This window comes from Xylona heveae (assembly GCF_001619985.1).
Source record: "Xylona heveae TC161 unplaced genomic scaffold L228scaffold_3, whole genome shotgun sequence".
NCBI classification, from domain to species: Eukaryota; Fungi; Ascomycota; class Xylonomycetes; order Xylonales; family Xylonaceae; genus Xylona; species Xylona heveae.
The window spans coordinates 1,590,626-1,607,747 of NW_017264195.1; the positions used below are offsets into that span (position 1 = coordinate 1,590,626).

The 17,122-nt window shown below is 47.9% G+C and overlaps 3 protein-coding genes and 2 non-coding genes across 5 annotated transcripts; 3 read left to right on the top strand and 2 right to left on the bottom strand.

Moving 5' to 3' along the window:
- Positions 1 to 625: 625 nt before the first annotated feature.
- Positions 626 to 5,624, top strand: L228DRAFT_209174 (putative ras GTPase activating protein; the record flags this gene model as incomplete). The annotated part of the gene is made up of 5 exons (XM_018329800.1): positions 626 to 3,071; positions 3,121 to 4,260; positions 4,322 to 4,600; positions 4,656 to 5,157; positions 5,234 to 5,624. 5 exons carry the CDS (start codon positions 626 to 628, stop codon positions 5,622 to 5,624), a joined length of 4,758 nt encoding a protein of 1,585 aa, XP_018189988.1.
- Positions 5,625 to 6,634: 1,010 nt separating this feature from the next.
- Positions 6,635 to 6,730, top strand: L228DRAFT_t44. Its single transcript has one exon. It is a non-coding gene; the product is annotated as a tRNA-Asp (tRNA).
- Positions 6,731 to 7,059: 329 nt separating this feature from the next.
- Positions 7,060 to 9,637, bottom strand: L228DRAFT_237364 (MFS general substrate transporter; the record flags this gene model as incomplete). The annotated part of the gene is made up of 6 exons (XM_018330925.1): positions 7,060 to 8,081; positions 8,195 to 8,594; positions 8,687 to 9,205; positions 9,281 to 9,309; positions 9,414 to 9,437; positions 9,529 to 9,637. The coding sequence occupies 6 exons, from the start codon at positions 9,635 to 9,637 to the stop codon at positions 7,060 to 7,062; spliced, it is 2,103 nt and encodes a 700-aa protein (XP_018189989.1).
- A 1,689-nt stretch (positions 9,638 to 11,326) lies between these two features.
- Positions 11,327 to 11,398, top strand: L228DRAFT_t45. The gene has a single exon. It is a non-coding gene; the product is annotated as a tRNA-Gly (tRNA).
- An 877-nt stretch (positions 11,399 to 12,275) lies between these two features.
- On the bottom strand, positions 12,276 to 15,396 carry L228DRAFT_237365 (plasma-membrane proton-e; the record flags this gene model as incomplete). Its single annotated transcript, XM_018330926.1, has 3 exons — positions 12,276 to 14,630; positions 14,700 to 14,923; positions 14,991 to 15,396. 3 exons carry the CDS (start codon positions 15,394 to 15,396, stop codon positions 12,276 to 12,278), a joined length of 2,985 nt encoding a protein of 994 aa, XP_018189990.1.
- Positions 15,397 to 17,122: the final 1,726 nt, after the last annotated feature.

The following is a 17,122-nucleotide window of genomic DNA, read 5'->3' on the forward strand; positions in this document are numbered from 1 at the left end:
GTCTCTGAGTGCATTTATGGTTTTCTTACTGCCCCGTACAGCGCGGTGGCGATTACTCTCGGTTGTTAACTGGGGAGCCGCTGGGGGACAATGAGTTGTCCACCCCCCAGGGACCCTACACAAAATTTGGTGCAATAACCTGTAAATCTATGAAATGAGAAGGATATTTCATTTGCAATTGGTAAAATCTAGTGCCTTCTATAGCATGTAACATGCTATATCAATCATATCAGATTTGAATTATCTGCTGTTTGCTTCAGTCCTATATTGCTCAGACAATCTGTCTCTCTTCCTCGTTCCATCTGATCCTGATATCGACGCCCTCGCTAATTCCAGGATAGGAAGTAACGCTAGTCTCAATACGGATATCTGTCAACAGTTCCTTCCCTCCCCTCCAACCTACGAAAACAAATCGCGACCCATTACCGCTTGGGCCCTGTACACGGCACAACCCACCATCTCTTGTCTATTCTGCTTTTGCTTCATCTTCTTTCATTCCAGCTAGTTTCACCATCGCTTCATTCCGTACTTGACATGCAGTTTTGCGCTTGGCGGCACTCGGAAGTTCGAGTGAATTGAGTTATCTTGACTGAACTGGCAGATCCTAAAGTGATATCGCTCCATCATGGCTTCTCTACACGGGCGATCTGGTTCGCACGCATCGGCAATTCTATCGAGACCCGAGCTCGAAAACCTAGGTCGTTCATCCACTGGCCATTTGCGAACCTTATCTAAATTCGCCAAAAATGCCCCAAACGAAGACTTCACGATAACAAGCCCCACACAAGAGGTGACGGGTCTCGCTGGTCGTCGCAGACTGCAACGAAGCGACTCGGTTCGAACCGGCTCAGCTGTTGCGCCTAATGGAAGACCCGGAGGGTTCAGCTGGGACCGTACATGGATGGACGCCCAGAGGCAATTTCTCCAGGCTTACGAATATCTTTGTCATATTGGCGAGGCCAAAGAATGGATCGAAGAAGTCATTCAGCGGCCTATACCTCCGATTATCGAGTTAGAAGAAGCGCTTCGTGACGGTGTTACACTTGCAGAGATCGTTCAAACGCTCCAACCGCATAAGAGAACACGAATATTCCGACATCCGAGACTGCAATATCGTCATTCTGATAACATCGCGATCTTTTTTCAATATCTAGCAGATGTTGAGCTGCCAGAGCTTTTCCGCTTTGAGCTCGTGGATCTCTATGAGAAGAAAAATATTCCCAAGGTCATCTATTGCATCCACGCCCTGTCATGGTTGCTGTTGCGGAAGGGAATTACCACGTTTCGTATCGGCAACTTGGTTGGCCAGCTTCAGTTCGAACATCATGAGCTGGAAGCCATGCAGAAAGGTCTTGATAAGGCTGGAGTCAGCATGCCTAGTTTCTCTGGCATAGGTGCCAACTTCGGCCCTGAACCGGCTCTGGATCCTGAGCCTGAGCCGATCGAAACGGAAGAAGAACGAATAGATCGGGAGCTTGGCGAAAATCATGACGCTATTGTTGACTTTCAGGCCCAAATTCGAGGGGCTCTCTTGCGACAGAAGCTCGGCTACATGATGCAGGAGCTCTGGGATTGCGAAATTATGCTCATTGATTTGCAATCCCGAATCCGAGGAGACTGGGCACGACAAATTTCTTCTTATAGACAAAGCATGCGGCAATTCGCCATTCAACTGCAATCGGCGGCGAGAGGCTACTTGGCCCGAAGACGTCAGCTGGGCAAAGAAAATGCCCTCGTTGATAGCGAGCCACAGATCACTCAGTTGCAGAGTCTGATCCGAGCTAAAGTCGTTAGAGCTCAGTTTCAGTCACTTCAGATCCGAGCCCAAGCGGAGGAGAATGGCATTAAGAAATTTCAGGCTGCTGTAAAAGGCGCTCTTCAGAGGAGACATGTTGCGCAACAATTATCTCAGACGCAAAAGTCCGAACATTATGTGCCTCTCCTACAAGCAGCAATAAGAGGCGCACTACAACGACAAAAATTGCAAGCAGATCTAAATGATGCACGAGCTGCCGCCGCCCAAGTCGCATTGTTGCAGGCGGCCGCGAGAGGTATGATTGTTCGGCACCGAAATCAGGCGGAAATGGCCGCTCTCCTTCGGACGCAGGAAGGAATTGTGATTTTCCAAGCCGCTGCACGGGGTGCGCTTCAGCGAAGCCATCTATCTCAAAAGATGGGTCAAATAAAGAGGTCCGATCAGTCCCTGAACGACTTGCAGGCCACCGCAAGGGGTGCCATTGTGCGTAATGATCTCCACACTGTCAAAACAAAGCTTGCTCAAGCAGAGAGCTCCATAAGCTATTTGCAAGCGGCACTGAGAGGAGCGAATGCTAGGAGAGCCGTGAAGGAAAAGTTGCAAACCTTGGACAATTTCCTGGATATCCACACTAGTATCCAGTCAGCGATCCGGGGAAATGCTCTGAGGAAAGACTTACAGACTCTCCGTGAAGGCTTGTATGCTGAAGAAGATCGAGTAGCAGTTCTCCAAGCTTCAATACGAGGAAGAACTCTTCGACAAGAAGTATTCGAGCTGAAGGATGCTATGAAGCAGGAAGAGCCGGCCATAACTGAACTTCAGGCAAGGATTCGTGGATTGCTCTTCCGTCGCAGTTTCAGCTCAGACCTTGGGGCTCTCCGTAAAGAGACGAAGGCAGTCACGGACCTACAAGGCCGAATTCGTGGAATGCTCACCAGACGGAACCAGCTTGAACTAAGAACCGATCTTCATGCCCATACCAGTGAAATAGTTCAGCTTCAGAGTCTAACAAGGGCAATGCTTGTTCGAGGCAACGTCGAGTCTATTCTCTCACGACTTGAGGCCGAAGACGATGTCATCACAGAGCTGCAGGCGGCTGCGCGCGGAGTGATTGTGCGTCGTCGCTTCTTAGAGAAGCAGCAATATTACAGGAAAAATATGGAAAAGGTTATCAAGGTGCAAAGTTTCGTTCGTGGAAGGCTCCAAGGTGAAGCGTACAAGAGCCTCACAAATGGGAAAAACCCCCCCGTTGGGACCGTCAAAGGATTTGTCCATTTATTAAACGACAGTGATTTTGATTTTGACGAGGAAATCGGTGAGTGGTGACCACCAAGACGAAATGGGATATTTGCTAAATTTTGCAGAATGCGAACGTCTTCGCAAGTCCGTTGTACAGCATGTGCGACAAAATGAGATGTTGGAGCAATATATCGATCAACTTGATATCAAGATTGCTCTACTTGTCAAGAATAAAATTACTTTGGACGAAGTTGTTCGCCATCAGAAGCATTTTGGCGGTAGTCTTACTGCTCTGATGAACAAGGATCTTGTGTCCCAAGATCCTTCAGATCTTAAAGCACTCAATAAAAATTCGCGCAAGAAGCTCGAGCACTATCAACAGCTCTTCTTCATTTTGCAAACACGTTCCCGATACCTTGCGAGATTATTCAAGCGCATTCGCGAACAGGGACTTGCGGAAAAGGAAGCGAAGCGCATTGAGAATCTGATGATGAGTCTTTTTGGATACGCACAGAAGAGACGCGAAGAATACTACCTTGTGAAGCTGCTGGTGAGATCCATGAGGGAAGAAGTTAGCGACTGTGAAACATTGCAAGATTATCTACGCGGTAACTTTTTCTGGAGTAAACTCTTAGGAAGCTATATTCGTTCCGCAAGAGATCGAAAATACCTACGAGATCTACTCGGGCCCATGATTCGAGAGAGCATCATTGATAATGAAGAATTGGATTTGGAAAGCGATCCAATGCAGATCTATAAAGCGGCCATCAATAACGAGGAACTTCGTACTGGGAGACGAAGCCCCCGCAAGTCAAGTATTTCTCGCGAAGAAGCAATTCGTGATTCCGAGACACGGGAGACGTTTATTCGTCATCTCCAGGACCTTCGGGATATCGTGGACCAGTTTCTTACCGCGCTTGAGGATCAACTCTCCAAAATGCCCTATGGACTTCGATTCATTGCGCAGCAAATTTTTGAAGCACTAAGTGCACGCTTTCCTCATGAGAGTCCACCTCATATCCTGCAAATAACAGGGCATTGGATCTGGAAAATCTATTTACAGCCCGCTCTCACTCAACCAGAGGCCTGGGGGGTAGTCGATCGAGGACTTACCCCACTTCAAAAGCGAAATTTGAGTGAGGTTGGCAAGGTATTGAGCCAAATCGCCGTTGGAAGGCTCTTCGGGGGTGAAAATGTATATCTACAACCTCTCAACACATTCATCGGCGAGGCGGTCGACAGACTCGGGCACATATGGGAAGAGCGTAAGTATAAGCTCCTCGTCTATTCACAATATATATTTGGCTAACGGTAACGTTTATAAAGTCATTTCGGTTCCAATGCCCGAGTCTCATTATGATATTGATGAGTACAATGATCTTTACGCAAAGACTAAGCCGACACTTTATATTAAAATGGTAGACGTCTTTGCTATTCACCAGCTTGTCGCATCAGAGGTTTCTCATTTATGCCCAACCAACGACGATGTGCTTCGAGAAGTGATTCGTGAACTTGGCAGTCCCAAGCACAACGAAAATGAAATGATGACGGTTGGGTCAACTGAGATAAATCTTACCCTCACCCCTAAAATGCATGATGTTGATGGTAGGATTCAAAATCCCTCTTCATAAGCGCATAGTGCTAATATAACACAATTTAGACCCAGAGGCCGAAGTCAATGCCCTCTTTACAGAAACAAAAAGATGTATACTTTATATTATCCGAGTCCAATCCGGCAAAAGCCTAATGGAGATTATGGTTAAGCCAATAACAAGAGAAGACGAGGAAAAATGGTATGCTTTACTAAATGAAGAAGAAACCGCCAACGGCAGGAAAAGGGGCGCATATTCGGAAGCCAACACTCTGCTCGACCTGACGTCAATGTCATATTCTGAGTTGAAGCGTATAGCGCTGGAGAATATTATCAAGCTTGAGCATTTGGGAAGGTTGACACGGCATAATCAATACCAAGACCTTCTAAACGCCATTGCATCAGATATTAGAACAAAGCATCGACGCAGAGTACAACGACAACGAGAGCTCGAGGGCATCAAACTTACACTGGCCAATCTTCGCGAAAAGGCCGTCTGGTTGGACGTGCAATTACAGAGCTACAACAGCTATATTGAGCAAGCTATGATGACCTTGCAAAACAAAAAAGGGTAAGTTTAAGAAATCTGTAGCCATTTGTATCCAAAATACCTGATCCAATGACACTAACTTTTCTGTACCTAACAGAAAGAAGCGTTTCCTGCTACCGTTTACAAAACAATATAACCACGAACGCGAACTCCAGCGCTCAGGCCGAGTCCCGAAGTTTGGGTCCTTCAAATACTCCGCCCGTTCGCTATATGATCGTGGCGTGCTCGTCTCTTGGAAAGGCTACCAAGAGCGGCAATGGGATAAGGTCAACCTCACCATCTCCAGCGACCAAGTCGGTATTTTCTCGCTTGAGGGCTCCGCAGGTCACATTCAGATCCCCGGTGCAAGTGCCGAATTCCCACTCGAGGATCTCTTGCAGGCACAGTTTGATAACCATCAGTTTATGACCCTTTTCGAGGGGAATTTGAGGTTAAATGTCAACTTGTTCCTGCATTTGATCTTCAAAAAGTTTTACCGGGATGAGTAAATTGATCTCCAAGTTTGCTCGCCCTGTGAGAAGTATTCTCTTAGAGGCATTTCCATCGAGGATTGGTCTATTCCAGGAAAGCGTGCGATGGATGAGGGCCCAGAGATTGTATTCTGTTGTTGTATTTGTTCCTGTTCCTGTACCTAAAGCGATTCCCCGCACGTTTTGTTGGATTATTTTATGGCGCATCCCCATTACGACCTGTTCGATCATTTTTCTCAACTCTTCTCATTGACTGAATTTTTTTTTCTGTCTTGTCCCAAGCCTTTGAGCTTGTACATTTGCTAATCCCTCGAGGATGTTTTTGCCCGTCCCGTCATTGAGAGATATTGGGTACGCATGGGGTTGGAGTTTTTTTTGGAATGGGTTTCCTTTGAGTATTTTGCTGCGTCATAGACTTTGAATCCCTTCTTTTTTCGTTCTTATAGTTCCGCCCTTTTGATCGCCGCCGGCCGATGGGATTGGACAGGTGATTCACCTACCACCAAGATTCTGAACAGTACGATAAGTAATGATGGATGACAACGATGTTTCATGATAGGGGTCGGTCGGAATTGGATTACGTACATAGTATGAATATGAATTTCGTTTATTGTCTTATAAAGCTCTACACTGGTCTACGTGTAATGCATTTATGCAGACGTTGCGATGCATACCCCCGTCCAAAAAGTTTAGAATCGTCAATACGTCCAAGGTAATTTATAGTTCTCTATTGCTTTCCCACTAGGATTATTGGGAGACTCATAAAAGTTAGACTTAGATTCAAACTCCATAGCTAAAAGGCAAAGATAAAGCTTCTTGAAATTTTCTTGAAAAGAAATTTTGAAGACATTTTCTTGTTTTCGTGTTTTTTTTTCATGCATGTTGAGCTGCCTGGCGAGAAGGCCATGCACTCTGATAGCTCTTCGGAACCTTGCACTATATAATGTACATTAAACATAGTGGAAGTAACAACAAGCCTAGTTAGCTCAGTTGGCCCAAGGCGACGTGATTCAAACACTTCGCATTCATCTTCCTTGGTCTAGTGGCTATGATTTCCGCTTGTCAATTACCTCACTAGGTAATCGCAAGCGCGGGAGACCGGGGTTCGATTCCCCGAGGGAGAGTTTCTTTTTTTACTTTTTAGTAGGTATTTTCAGTTTGCTTCCTTTATTTTTGAATTGGTTTTGTTTTTATTCTTTTCTCTTCCCCCTCCCTTTTTTTTTTTTTCTTTGAGAGCTATTGTGGTTTTGTTGAGGGGATTGAGATAGGTCTAATCTGAAGGTTATGGCTAATAGCCTCACCGGGGCATACGTGAAGGCGGTCGATAGATTACATTAATATAGTGGGTTTTTTCAAGCGGCAGGTCCAAAATACGGAGTATGTACATAAATGTATAATTGGATAGAAGAATTTACGCTCATATCAAGGAAGGTTATATTAAGAGGAAAATTATCTAATGCCACGAGGTCCCGCCAGCGCCGTATCCATTATTCGTTGGGCCGAGGTTATCGCTCAGCCGGCGCGAGCCGTGCGGTCCAAGGGCATCACGCAGTCCAATTGGGCTAGAGACGCGGTGATGGCGATGATTATGACCAGATTTTTTCTTGTTCAAGGGTCTTTTTGCTCCAAGAAGAGGTGCATTTTCGCGGGATTCGTTATCAGATGAGGAGGACGAAGACGACGATAAGGATGAAGATGAAGAGGAAGAGAGGTCTTCTTCGCCATCTAGGATGGCATTGTCTCGATCACGACGGTTCTTTCTTCCTTGCCGATCATTCTTCTTCGTCTTCGTCTTCTTTGTTGTAGATGGTGAAGAAGGTGTCCATGTCGAATTGTAGGTGTCGGGCTTAGCATCATTCTGATTCAAAGACGCACCAGGCTGTGTGCTTTGAGCAGTGACGTCGTCTTCTGCTTCTTCTTCCAAAAGTCCAGTGTCTGTTTCGCTGGCGTCATCCTCGTCGTCGTCGTCGTCGTCGTCGTCGTCGTCCTTGGCAAAGCCCTTCATCTCCTGCAAGTACAAGACGGGAACGGCAGCAAGAATGCTCAAAAAGGCGAGCACCCACCACGGCAAGATGACGTAGCCCCACTCGACACCAAGGGTGAATGTGCTTCCTCCAATTGCGGGTCCAACGGCTCGGCCTACGGCAGAGACACTGGTGGCGACGCCATTGAGGGTGCCGAGGATGCGCAGGCTGGTGGCCGAGTTGGTGAGCATAATGGTGGAGCAAGGGAACGCGAACATGCCGCAGAGACATTTGATGAGCATGATGGGAATTATGACGCCTTGTTTTGCGGCGGCGGTGGGAAGGAGTGCAGTGAACGGCACGACGAGGTAGATAAAAGGATACACAAAGGCGCAGATTTTGAAGCATTTGAGGATTCCCAGGCGGCGGGCCACGGGAGGGAAAATGGTGAATTGGGTGACCATTCCAAACAGGCCGTAGATGGTGAAGAGAACACCAATGCGTTCGGAGTCTGGAATGAAGAGATATTGTTAGGAGTTGTTGTAAGAACAATCTGGTGACGACTCGAACATGAAAGATGAAGATGCTTTCAAGAAGAAAGAAAAGTATGGGGAATTAACTCACTAATTCCAAAACCACCAGAGAACTTGAAGGGAAGTTGCACATCCTCGTTGAACTCTGCAGCAGGATGATGCATGAAGATGGGGAGTAACTGATCGAATGCGACAGAGTGCAATGCAAGCATACTATATGCGGCGAGGTTGATATTCGACTGAGGTGAAAAGACCTCTCCGTATCCCGGCGGTTTCTGAGGCGTCAGGGGTCTGGTAGCCGCCTGCTTCGCTCGTGGATCATCCTCATTTTGCGAGGGGATAAGGATTGCCCGTTCATCATCGTCCTCGTTATCATCGCCTTTACCATGCTGGCGGTGTTTCAGGCGCTGATCACGTCGGAACGGCCGGAGGAGAGCTTGGCCCAACACGAGGCCATAATCGCGTTGATGTTTTCTTGTTTCCAGTGTTTCCTAGAGTAAGAGAAGCGGTCAATTTAAAAGAGCGCTTGTGTGTGCGCACAATGGGCACTAAGTGAGGTGGAATGGGAAATGATGGAACTTACCCTAAGGAACAAGATTCCCACGACCAAGCCTACGAGGAAAAAGCACGCATTTACCATGTTAGGCAATGCGTAAGGGAATTTCTTGAAGAACTTGCTGTTTCCAAATAATTTAGGGTGTCTTGCGGCGGGATCAGCCAAAGCACCGCCAAATGCCGGCCCGAAGATGCTTCCTATTGACCAGACGAGAGGCATGATACTGAATGCGCGCGGCTGTAGTTCTCTTTCGGGAACCATTTCTGCAACTGTCGTTCTGAGAATTCCCACGTTTCCGTTGGATAGACCTTGAAAGGCTCGGGCAATAATGGCCCACGGAAGGGACTGTGCAAAGCCGAAGATTAAACCGTTGATCATTGTCAGAAACAGTCCAAGCATGATAATGCGCTTGCGACCAAATCTGTCCGATGCCCGGCCCCATGCAATGCCGGTAAGACACTGAGACAGAGAGAAGACAGCGGACGTGATCCCTGCCCATTTGGCAATCTTGTTTTTGGGGACGTTAAAGGATTGGATCATTTCAGGCTGCAGTGGCAGTTAGCATGGAATGGTTGACGCTATCAATTGTGGGGAAATATATTGGGCACCGAGGTGACGAACCAGGTAGGGAAAGACAGAGGTCATAGCAACTGTTCTCGAGGAGAGAAATTGTTAGTTGTGATCATTTGTTTATGCGGGCGATGCCATATGCGGCGTAACTGATATTTTCCAACCGTTGATAAAGGGGACTTACGCGGCTCCGCAAATCTGCATATTGCTTGGTCTTGTCAGTATGGTTCATTGAAAATATGTGTTTAAAGGAGCTGCCCAACATGCCCTTTGCATGAGGCAAGACTATCAATACTTACATAGGATGATCAACTGCTGGACTGGCAGACGAGGAGGTGACTTTTTTGACTTTGGTTTGGCGACTCCAGCCGCCCTTTTCTTCTTGTCGGCTCTAATATTCGCGCCCATTGTGGGATTCTCTTGAGGCAATTTCGAATTTATCTTCTAGGCTAATATCCGAGATGGTCCATTCAGATGTATGCCGCCAGCTATATGCCGTGTGTTTGTTTGTCAACGATCTGACTCAAATGACCGATTAATGCCGTCTTCAATTCGTTCGAATGCTGAGTAAACCAGATAATGATATCTCAAATAGACACTTCAACTTCGTAAATATAACGTTCGACTCGATTCAATTCGATGGTCCAGAGAAAATCTGAGGGTCGTTCCTCAAGGCTTTTTCTCGTAATTGCCAGCGCTTCGCTGCAACTCTATGACAATCTCTGGTCCGATTATATAAAGGTATTTTCGCTCTTTAAACCCCTTCAAATCATCACAGTCGTGAAAGCCCAAATGATAGAGCGCTCAGAACGTTGCAGTCAACCCGGCGCACTAACTGGGCATGAGAGAATAATATCACCACAAATTTGCAGGAGACTCGGCACAGACTTGCAATCAGAAGACTAGTCACAGCGCACAGTACTTTAATTTTATGTACAGTGTAACGTTAGCTCTGAATAAAGCCTCAATGCAGTCCCAAGTCCGCGGAATCAGGGCGCACAATACGTCTTTCGACGGGAAAAGCCCGTTTGCAATTCAGGGCGAGGAAGTTCCTGCAGACCACGACTTGCTCGAGACGTCCAGTGTTGATCGAAATTGCAAAGAAAATCGAAAAACAAGGTGGAAAACGAGAACGCTCAGAGGATAAAAAAAAAGGAAGTAAAAGAAAAGCACGTCAGCAACGATACACAGAGAACAGCGGGTCGGCGACTCATCAATCCATGCCGAAAATACAGCCAACATCTTGACCCAATTGCAGACTAATGAGCCAGCTGATAAGTTAGTGGGAGTGTCACGCAGTTAGCTCCAGCTAATCATTGGGTTGCCGCAGAACCAATAATTCGCACACCGCCTTCGCATACCCACCCCGCCAACTGGCGAATTAGCGGAAGGGAGGGGTAACCTCCGTCAGGATAAGACAAGCATTGCAGAAAAGCCTGATAGGGTTTGCAAAATACGTAAAGGTCAAGAAAAATCCAGGAAAAACAGTGTTTATGCTGCCTGTTCTGGAACCTGAATCTCGGTGTAGGTGGTAGCGAACGAGCAGCAACAGCGGAGGTCGCGGAAGGATGGCGGAAAAACTAACCACATCGGGGCCTTGTCGGGGATTGAGCGCACTACGGATTAAATCTCGAGTCCAATTAATGTTACAGGGTACGCTGCCAACAGCGAAGCAATCATAATTTGAGTATTCACATAATAAATTTCATCCGAGACTACTAAAACATATGTTACAATCCAGGTATTTAGACAAAAATGCTGTGTGTTGCAGAATCAATCATTAAAAACTGGAATGAAATTCTTGGGCTGCTGCGATTATTTTTCGAGTGACTTACATTATTACGCCCATATTGAATAATGCATTATGTTCCCGTCTCTAAATAATTATATGAAGATACATAATAAATATAAAAAAGAAGAGCCTGGTAATTAGAAAGATTATAAATAAACGTTTCACTCATGCTTACGCCAAACAATAGGACGCCTACTCTTTCAGAATTCCTTCTGACCAACTGCAGTGAGCGAAAACGGGTTATGACAGTGGTGTAAATTTGAGAGGTATATAGGTATCGATTACGACCAATCTATTAATCAGCAGCATCAGTAGTGTAGTGGTTATCATTCTTGCCTTCCAAGCATGAGACTCGGGTTCGATTCCCGACTGATGCAACACAATTTCTTTTTTTCTATCTCTTTTCTTTTCCTTTCCTTTTTTTCAAGTTTTCATTTTAATTTGTCTTATCTTATTTTTTTTTTTTTTCATTTTCATCCATATGCCCCTATACTGCTCCGATTTTTCCCCTCTCTTTTAACTCTCCCGCATTGAGCATACGGAGTACATGGGCGTTTCAATTATCGTCGAACTCTGGAGTTCCTTTCTTCATATTTGATTCTATGTCTGGGTTGAGTTCTCTGAAAAATAGCCTGTACAATTAATGACCAAATAACCAAGTCATCCAGAACCACATATTCCTATGTTTCAAGAAGCGCAAAGCTATCAAATCATCAACTTGATTCAGTTCCTCAATTTATTCCCCCCTTACACCATTATTCCACCTGGTATTCTACTCATGTTGAGTTGCCTACAGACTAGGAATCCAGCCACGTGACCACCTCATCCATTTCGTGCCGGAGCCTGTATGGGGATTCATATTATGGGTATGAAAGAGGCATTGACGACCAGGATCACGAAAGGAGATAATACTTCTAAGAGTATAAAGCGAATTATACTACAAAATACTTTTTTAAGATATTTTTTGCTATTAGAGATCCTGTGGATATTCAACGTAGAAAAGATTTTAAAATCAATGACATTGACACAATATAAATCAGTCCAAAACATGCGAGGGGATCATAAAGTTGATGGTATCGAGGTTCTCTATTAATTATGTAGGTCTAGGTAGAGGTAGGTACACGTATGGAAAGGTGTATGCTAAAAAAAAGAGAGCAAAAAGGATATTTAAAAGAAAATCGAAAGAAAGTAAATATAAACCCGAATAAGAATGATGAAAAAAGGTATTAATCTAATCAAGGGTTCGGGTTACATTTACTCCTCTTCCGCCTCCTCCTCGGACTTGGTGACCAGAGTGTACCGGCCCCGGCCGTGCTCGCCGACCTCATGCTCGACAGCAAGCTTAGAGAGACGACCAATCATGTTCTCGAGAGCAGTGTCCTTGACGCTGCGGTTCTTGCGGCCGAGGTTGTCGAGAGCGGGAATACGGTTGAGCAAGTAGTACACAATGGCGACGATGATGGTGACACCAATCGAGTAGGCCCAGATAACGACAACAGTGACAATGTCAACCCAGCCGTCCTGGCGCTGGTGGAAGGGAGTCGGGGGGTTGGTGTGGATTGGGTCGCCGGACAACCAACCGAAGAGACAGAAGATGGTGGCAAGGGCATCGACACCAAGGATAGCACCAACGAGTTGCCACGAGGGGAGGGTCTTGCCGCCACGGGTAACGAAGATGAGCCAGTTCTCAGTCAGGGCAACCTCGAGGAAAAGGATTTCCTGGACGGAACCAAAGTTCTGGACGATACCACCGTTGGGAAGGAACAGGGTACCACGGATAACCCAGGTACCGAGAGCGAGAAGAGCACCAAGAATGGTGGAGATGATCCAAATCTTGGGCAACTGCCACTCGACGGGACGCGGGTCAGAGTGGGCATTGTCGTAAGCGACGGCGACGGTGGCCAAGTCAGCGAACAAGGCAATGAAGACAATTAGGTCGGTACGGATGGTCTCGCGGATAATAATCATCGAGGTGACAAGGTAAATCTCCAAGTGCAAGCAAAGGGCAATACGGTACTGAATGTAAGCCTTCATACGCTGGAAGATCTGACGGGCAGTCTTGATGGCGAAGACGATGGTGCTGAGACCGGGAGCGAGGAAGACAATGTCAGCAGCAGCCTGGGCAGCCTCGGTGGCACCCTCGACAGCAATACCGCAGTCAGCCTTCTTGAGCGAGGGAGCGTCGTTAACACCGTCACCAGTCATGGCAGTCAAGTGACCACGCTGCTGAAGCATCTCGACGACCTGGTACTTGTGCTCGGGGAAAACCTCAGCGAAACCATCGGCACGCTCAACAAGGTCGTGCTGAGTGGTACCGGTAAGACCGCCAGCGATGAGCTTAGTAGAGTTGTAGACCTTGGTACCCATGGCAAGCATCTTGCAAGTCTCCTTGGCGATGGCGATAGCGTCACCAGTAAGCATCTTGACGGGGACACCAAGAGCCTGAGCCTCGAGAATGGTCTGGGCGGTATCCTCACGAGGAGGGTCGAACATGGAAAGCATACCAAGAAGGATCCATCCCTCGTTGTTCTTCTGGTAAGCGACACCAAGCGAACGGAAACCACGGCGGGCAAACTCAGTGGCCTTGTCACGGAAGAGAGCCTCAGTCTCAGCAGAGCAGTCAGTCAGGTTGAGGACAGCCTTGGGAGCACCCTTGGCGCAAGTGTAGGTATCGCCGTTGAGAGTGCAGATGGCAGTAATACGCTTAGAGACGGGGTCGAAAGGAGTGAACTTCTCAGTCTTCCAGGGTTGCTGAAGGATCTCACGGGCCTTGGGGTAGCGCTTGAGAGTCAAGATAGTGACCTTGTCAATAGGGTCAAGCGACTTGATGTTGTGCGAAGAGGCCAGGGCGGCAACAGCCATCATCCAGTTGACGTCCTCACCCTCGGTAACGTAGGGCTCACGGATGGAGAGCTGGTTGGCAGTAAGAGTACCGGTCTTGTCAGAGCAGAGAACGTCAACACCAGCGAGGGACTCAATGGCAGTGAGCTTCTGCACAATGGCGTGCTGGGTGGCAAGGTAGGCAGCACCGACAGCAAGAGTAGTGGTGGTAACGACGGGAAGACCGACGGGAACACCAATGATGAGCAAGATCAAGGCGTACTTGAGCAGGGAGTTTTCAGAATGCTCAGGGGTGGCAATCTTAAGGTGACGGAAGAAACCACCAATCCAGGCAGCCATGATCCAGAAAATGACGAGAACCAGCAGAGCAGTACCAATGGAGTCCATGATGGCCTTGAAGTGACCAGAGTCCTTGGCACCCTGAACGAGCGAGGCAGTACGACCGACGAAAGAGTGCTTGGCAGAGGTGAGGGCAACAGCATAAGCCTTGCCACGCTTGCAACCGGTAGTGTAGTAGCAAATCTCGCCCATGTACTTGTCGACGGCAAGAGACTCTCCAGTGATGGCGGACTGGTCAGTGGCGATGATCGAGGGACCGCTGTGAATGGGGTTCTCCTCTTCGTCGTCCTTCTCGTCATCTGGGTCACCACCATCGGCGAACTTGTCTTCGGCAAGGAGCTCCTTGTAGATAGCAAACTCCTCGGGCTTTTCGTAGTCGCAAATGAGACGGCAGTCAGCGGGAACAGTAGTACCTTCCTCGACGACGAGCTGGAAGCAATCATGTTAGTCTGAGAAATGACAATGGCATGTGTGACCGTCAGATTGTCCGAGACTTACAATGTCACCGGGAACGATCTCACGGGCCTTGATCTCCTGCTCTTGACCGTCACGGATAACAATAGCCTTCATAGCAATATCACCCTTCAAGCTGGCGACGACGTCGGCAGCCTGCTTCTCCTGGTACCAACCGACAATGGCGTTAAGCATCAAGATACCGATGATGACACCCAAGTCAATCCAGTCTCGCAGACCAGCGGCCAACAAGACAGCGATTTCCATGACTGATTACCAATGTTAGCGTGATTTCCCCGCATATCAAGGGCACAAATAGCTGGAGCAAAAACTCACCATAGAGAATGGGACCAGTGAAGAAACCGAGAAACTTCAAAAACATGTTCTCCTTGTCAGAGGAGATTTCATTCCATCCGAAACGCTTCCGACGCGATTCGACATCCGAAGAGTGGATACCCTGGCGGATATCGGCCTCGAGCCACTCATTAGGGACGAAGCCCGAGTCCGAACCGCCAAAGCCGTCATCCTTTCTCCAGAAAGCCCAGAAGGGCTTCTTCTTCGCGGCGGCATCGCCACCCTCCTCCGCAGCGGCCGCCGCCTTGGGATCACGGTAGGTCGTAATGTATTTCTGCAGAGCAGCGTATTCATCGAGCTGGTCGTAGTTCACTTGAGAATTCTGACGGCTGCGGGTGCGAGTGGTGGCAGCGTCGCCATTCTCAACGTCGTGATGCCCAAAGGCCATTGTGACCTATGTTCCCGTGGGAGGGACGGAAGAGGAGCGGGAGACGAACACGAAAAGGGAGTCAGAGAGGAGCTCTATCGAACCTGATGCAACGGAAGGTTGGATGAGAATAAGAAGAGAAAAAGCTTTGCAAGACGGGGGACAAGCTGGGCTTTAGTATTGGAGAGACATCGGCTTGAGCGGGTAGGGGTGGGGGGTTCAGAGTTCGGTTTTGGCGTTGGCGTTGGCGTTGGTGTGCAAAGAGAAGGAGAAGGAAGGTCTCAGACGGGTAAAGCTCAAACAGCTCAAACGCGGTATTTTCGGGCTGCAGGTTGACGTCAAAAAGGCTAGGGCCCATCTCGGTCTGTTGATGCCGCGCGATGCGAATTGCGTCCGATGGGGGGAGGAAGGGCCCCAAGCAGCCATGGGAAAAGCCTCACCTATTGGGGGTGGAAACGGGGGGACTCTGTTGAACGTTGTTCCAACACTGCTCCAGCCTGCCTGCCCCCGAAAACTCCCCGATCAATGCCTATTTTGGTCCCCTAATTCCTGTTCCCACCAATGAAAATCTAGATTGAGCTGTAAATTGAATGAATTCTCCTCATCCTTTGTCCAAAATTGCGCTTTGTGAGAGTTTGACGTTTCGGTGTGTGAATAGCGAAAGAGTACCCATGAAACCACGCGGTAAAAAAAAAAAAACGAGGCACAAACGCGGCAACGGAATCACTCGTAGCTTGGCTCCTTGGTGTACTTACCCAACCGAATATACTACTTGCCGCATACTTTTTCTTCGACATGTTTAGCATTGACAATAGCCTTTTGCAGGCATTTTATCGCTTCGGATACGGGCGGATCGGGTTGCTTTGCGATGGCAACGCCTGACAACAACACTCTTCAATTTGCATTCTACAGAGGTACTTGCTACTGTACGGAAGTACTGTACATAAGGTAGTGGGAGTACAAAGCTACAACACTGCTCATTCATCTTCTGTGCACTCCTGTCTGATCCCAGATTGGACAAGCGCTTGAGAGCATTTTACTCGCGCGACATGAAGAGACTTTTGTATTGTAACGAGCGGTTGTCGTTCTCCGGCAAGAAGAGGGATCGATCGGCCCTTGGACCAACAAACTAGAGGAAAAATTTGTGGAGACCGCAATCATCAGGTAATCCAGGACGTGAATCAAGTACTGGCGTAGTCAGAAAGTCAGGACAATCAAAAGCGAGCGACCGAGCGAACGATTAGTAGTGTCGTCGGCCTAGCGCATCGCTGCGTCGAGGTCGAGCTTAGTGGCCGTCGGCCATATCTGTGGGACAGGGGCTAAAAACTGTCTTTTTTGTCTCGCTGTAGCATAGACCAGGTACGCACTCCAGAAGGTACGGGTACGCTACCCTGAGTATGCGCTAGCGACGAGGACAGCTGGTACTTGGAAGTTACCCCAGCTGGAGGGTTATTCTGAGGCGTTTTTGTGTGGAGTTAGCCGGGAGACCTTTATGTAGCGCAAAAGTACCGCTGTATGCTGAGCCAAGGATTGGGTAAAGGCGTGGAGTAGGTACATGTACGGTACATCTCCCGAGTCATTAAAAACTTCCCTAAAGATGTGTCCCCTTCCGTCTGTGTCTCATGGTTCGTCCATTTCATCCCACTCTCCTTCCTTTCAATTAACCGGATGGACCGGCGCTGTACAGGGGGGTGCCCCTGATAGAAAAAGACGCAACGATTGGTCCGATGATCAGACTAAGCAGGGA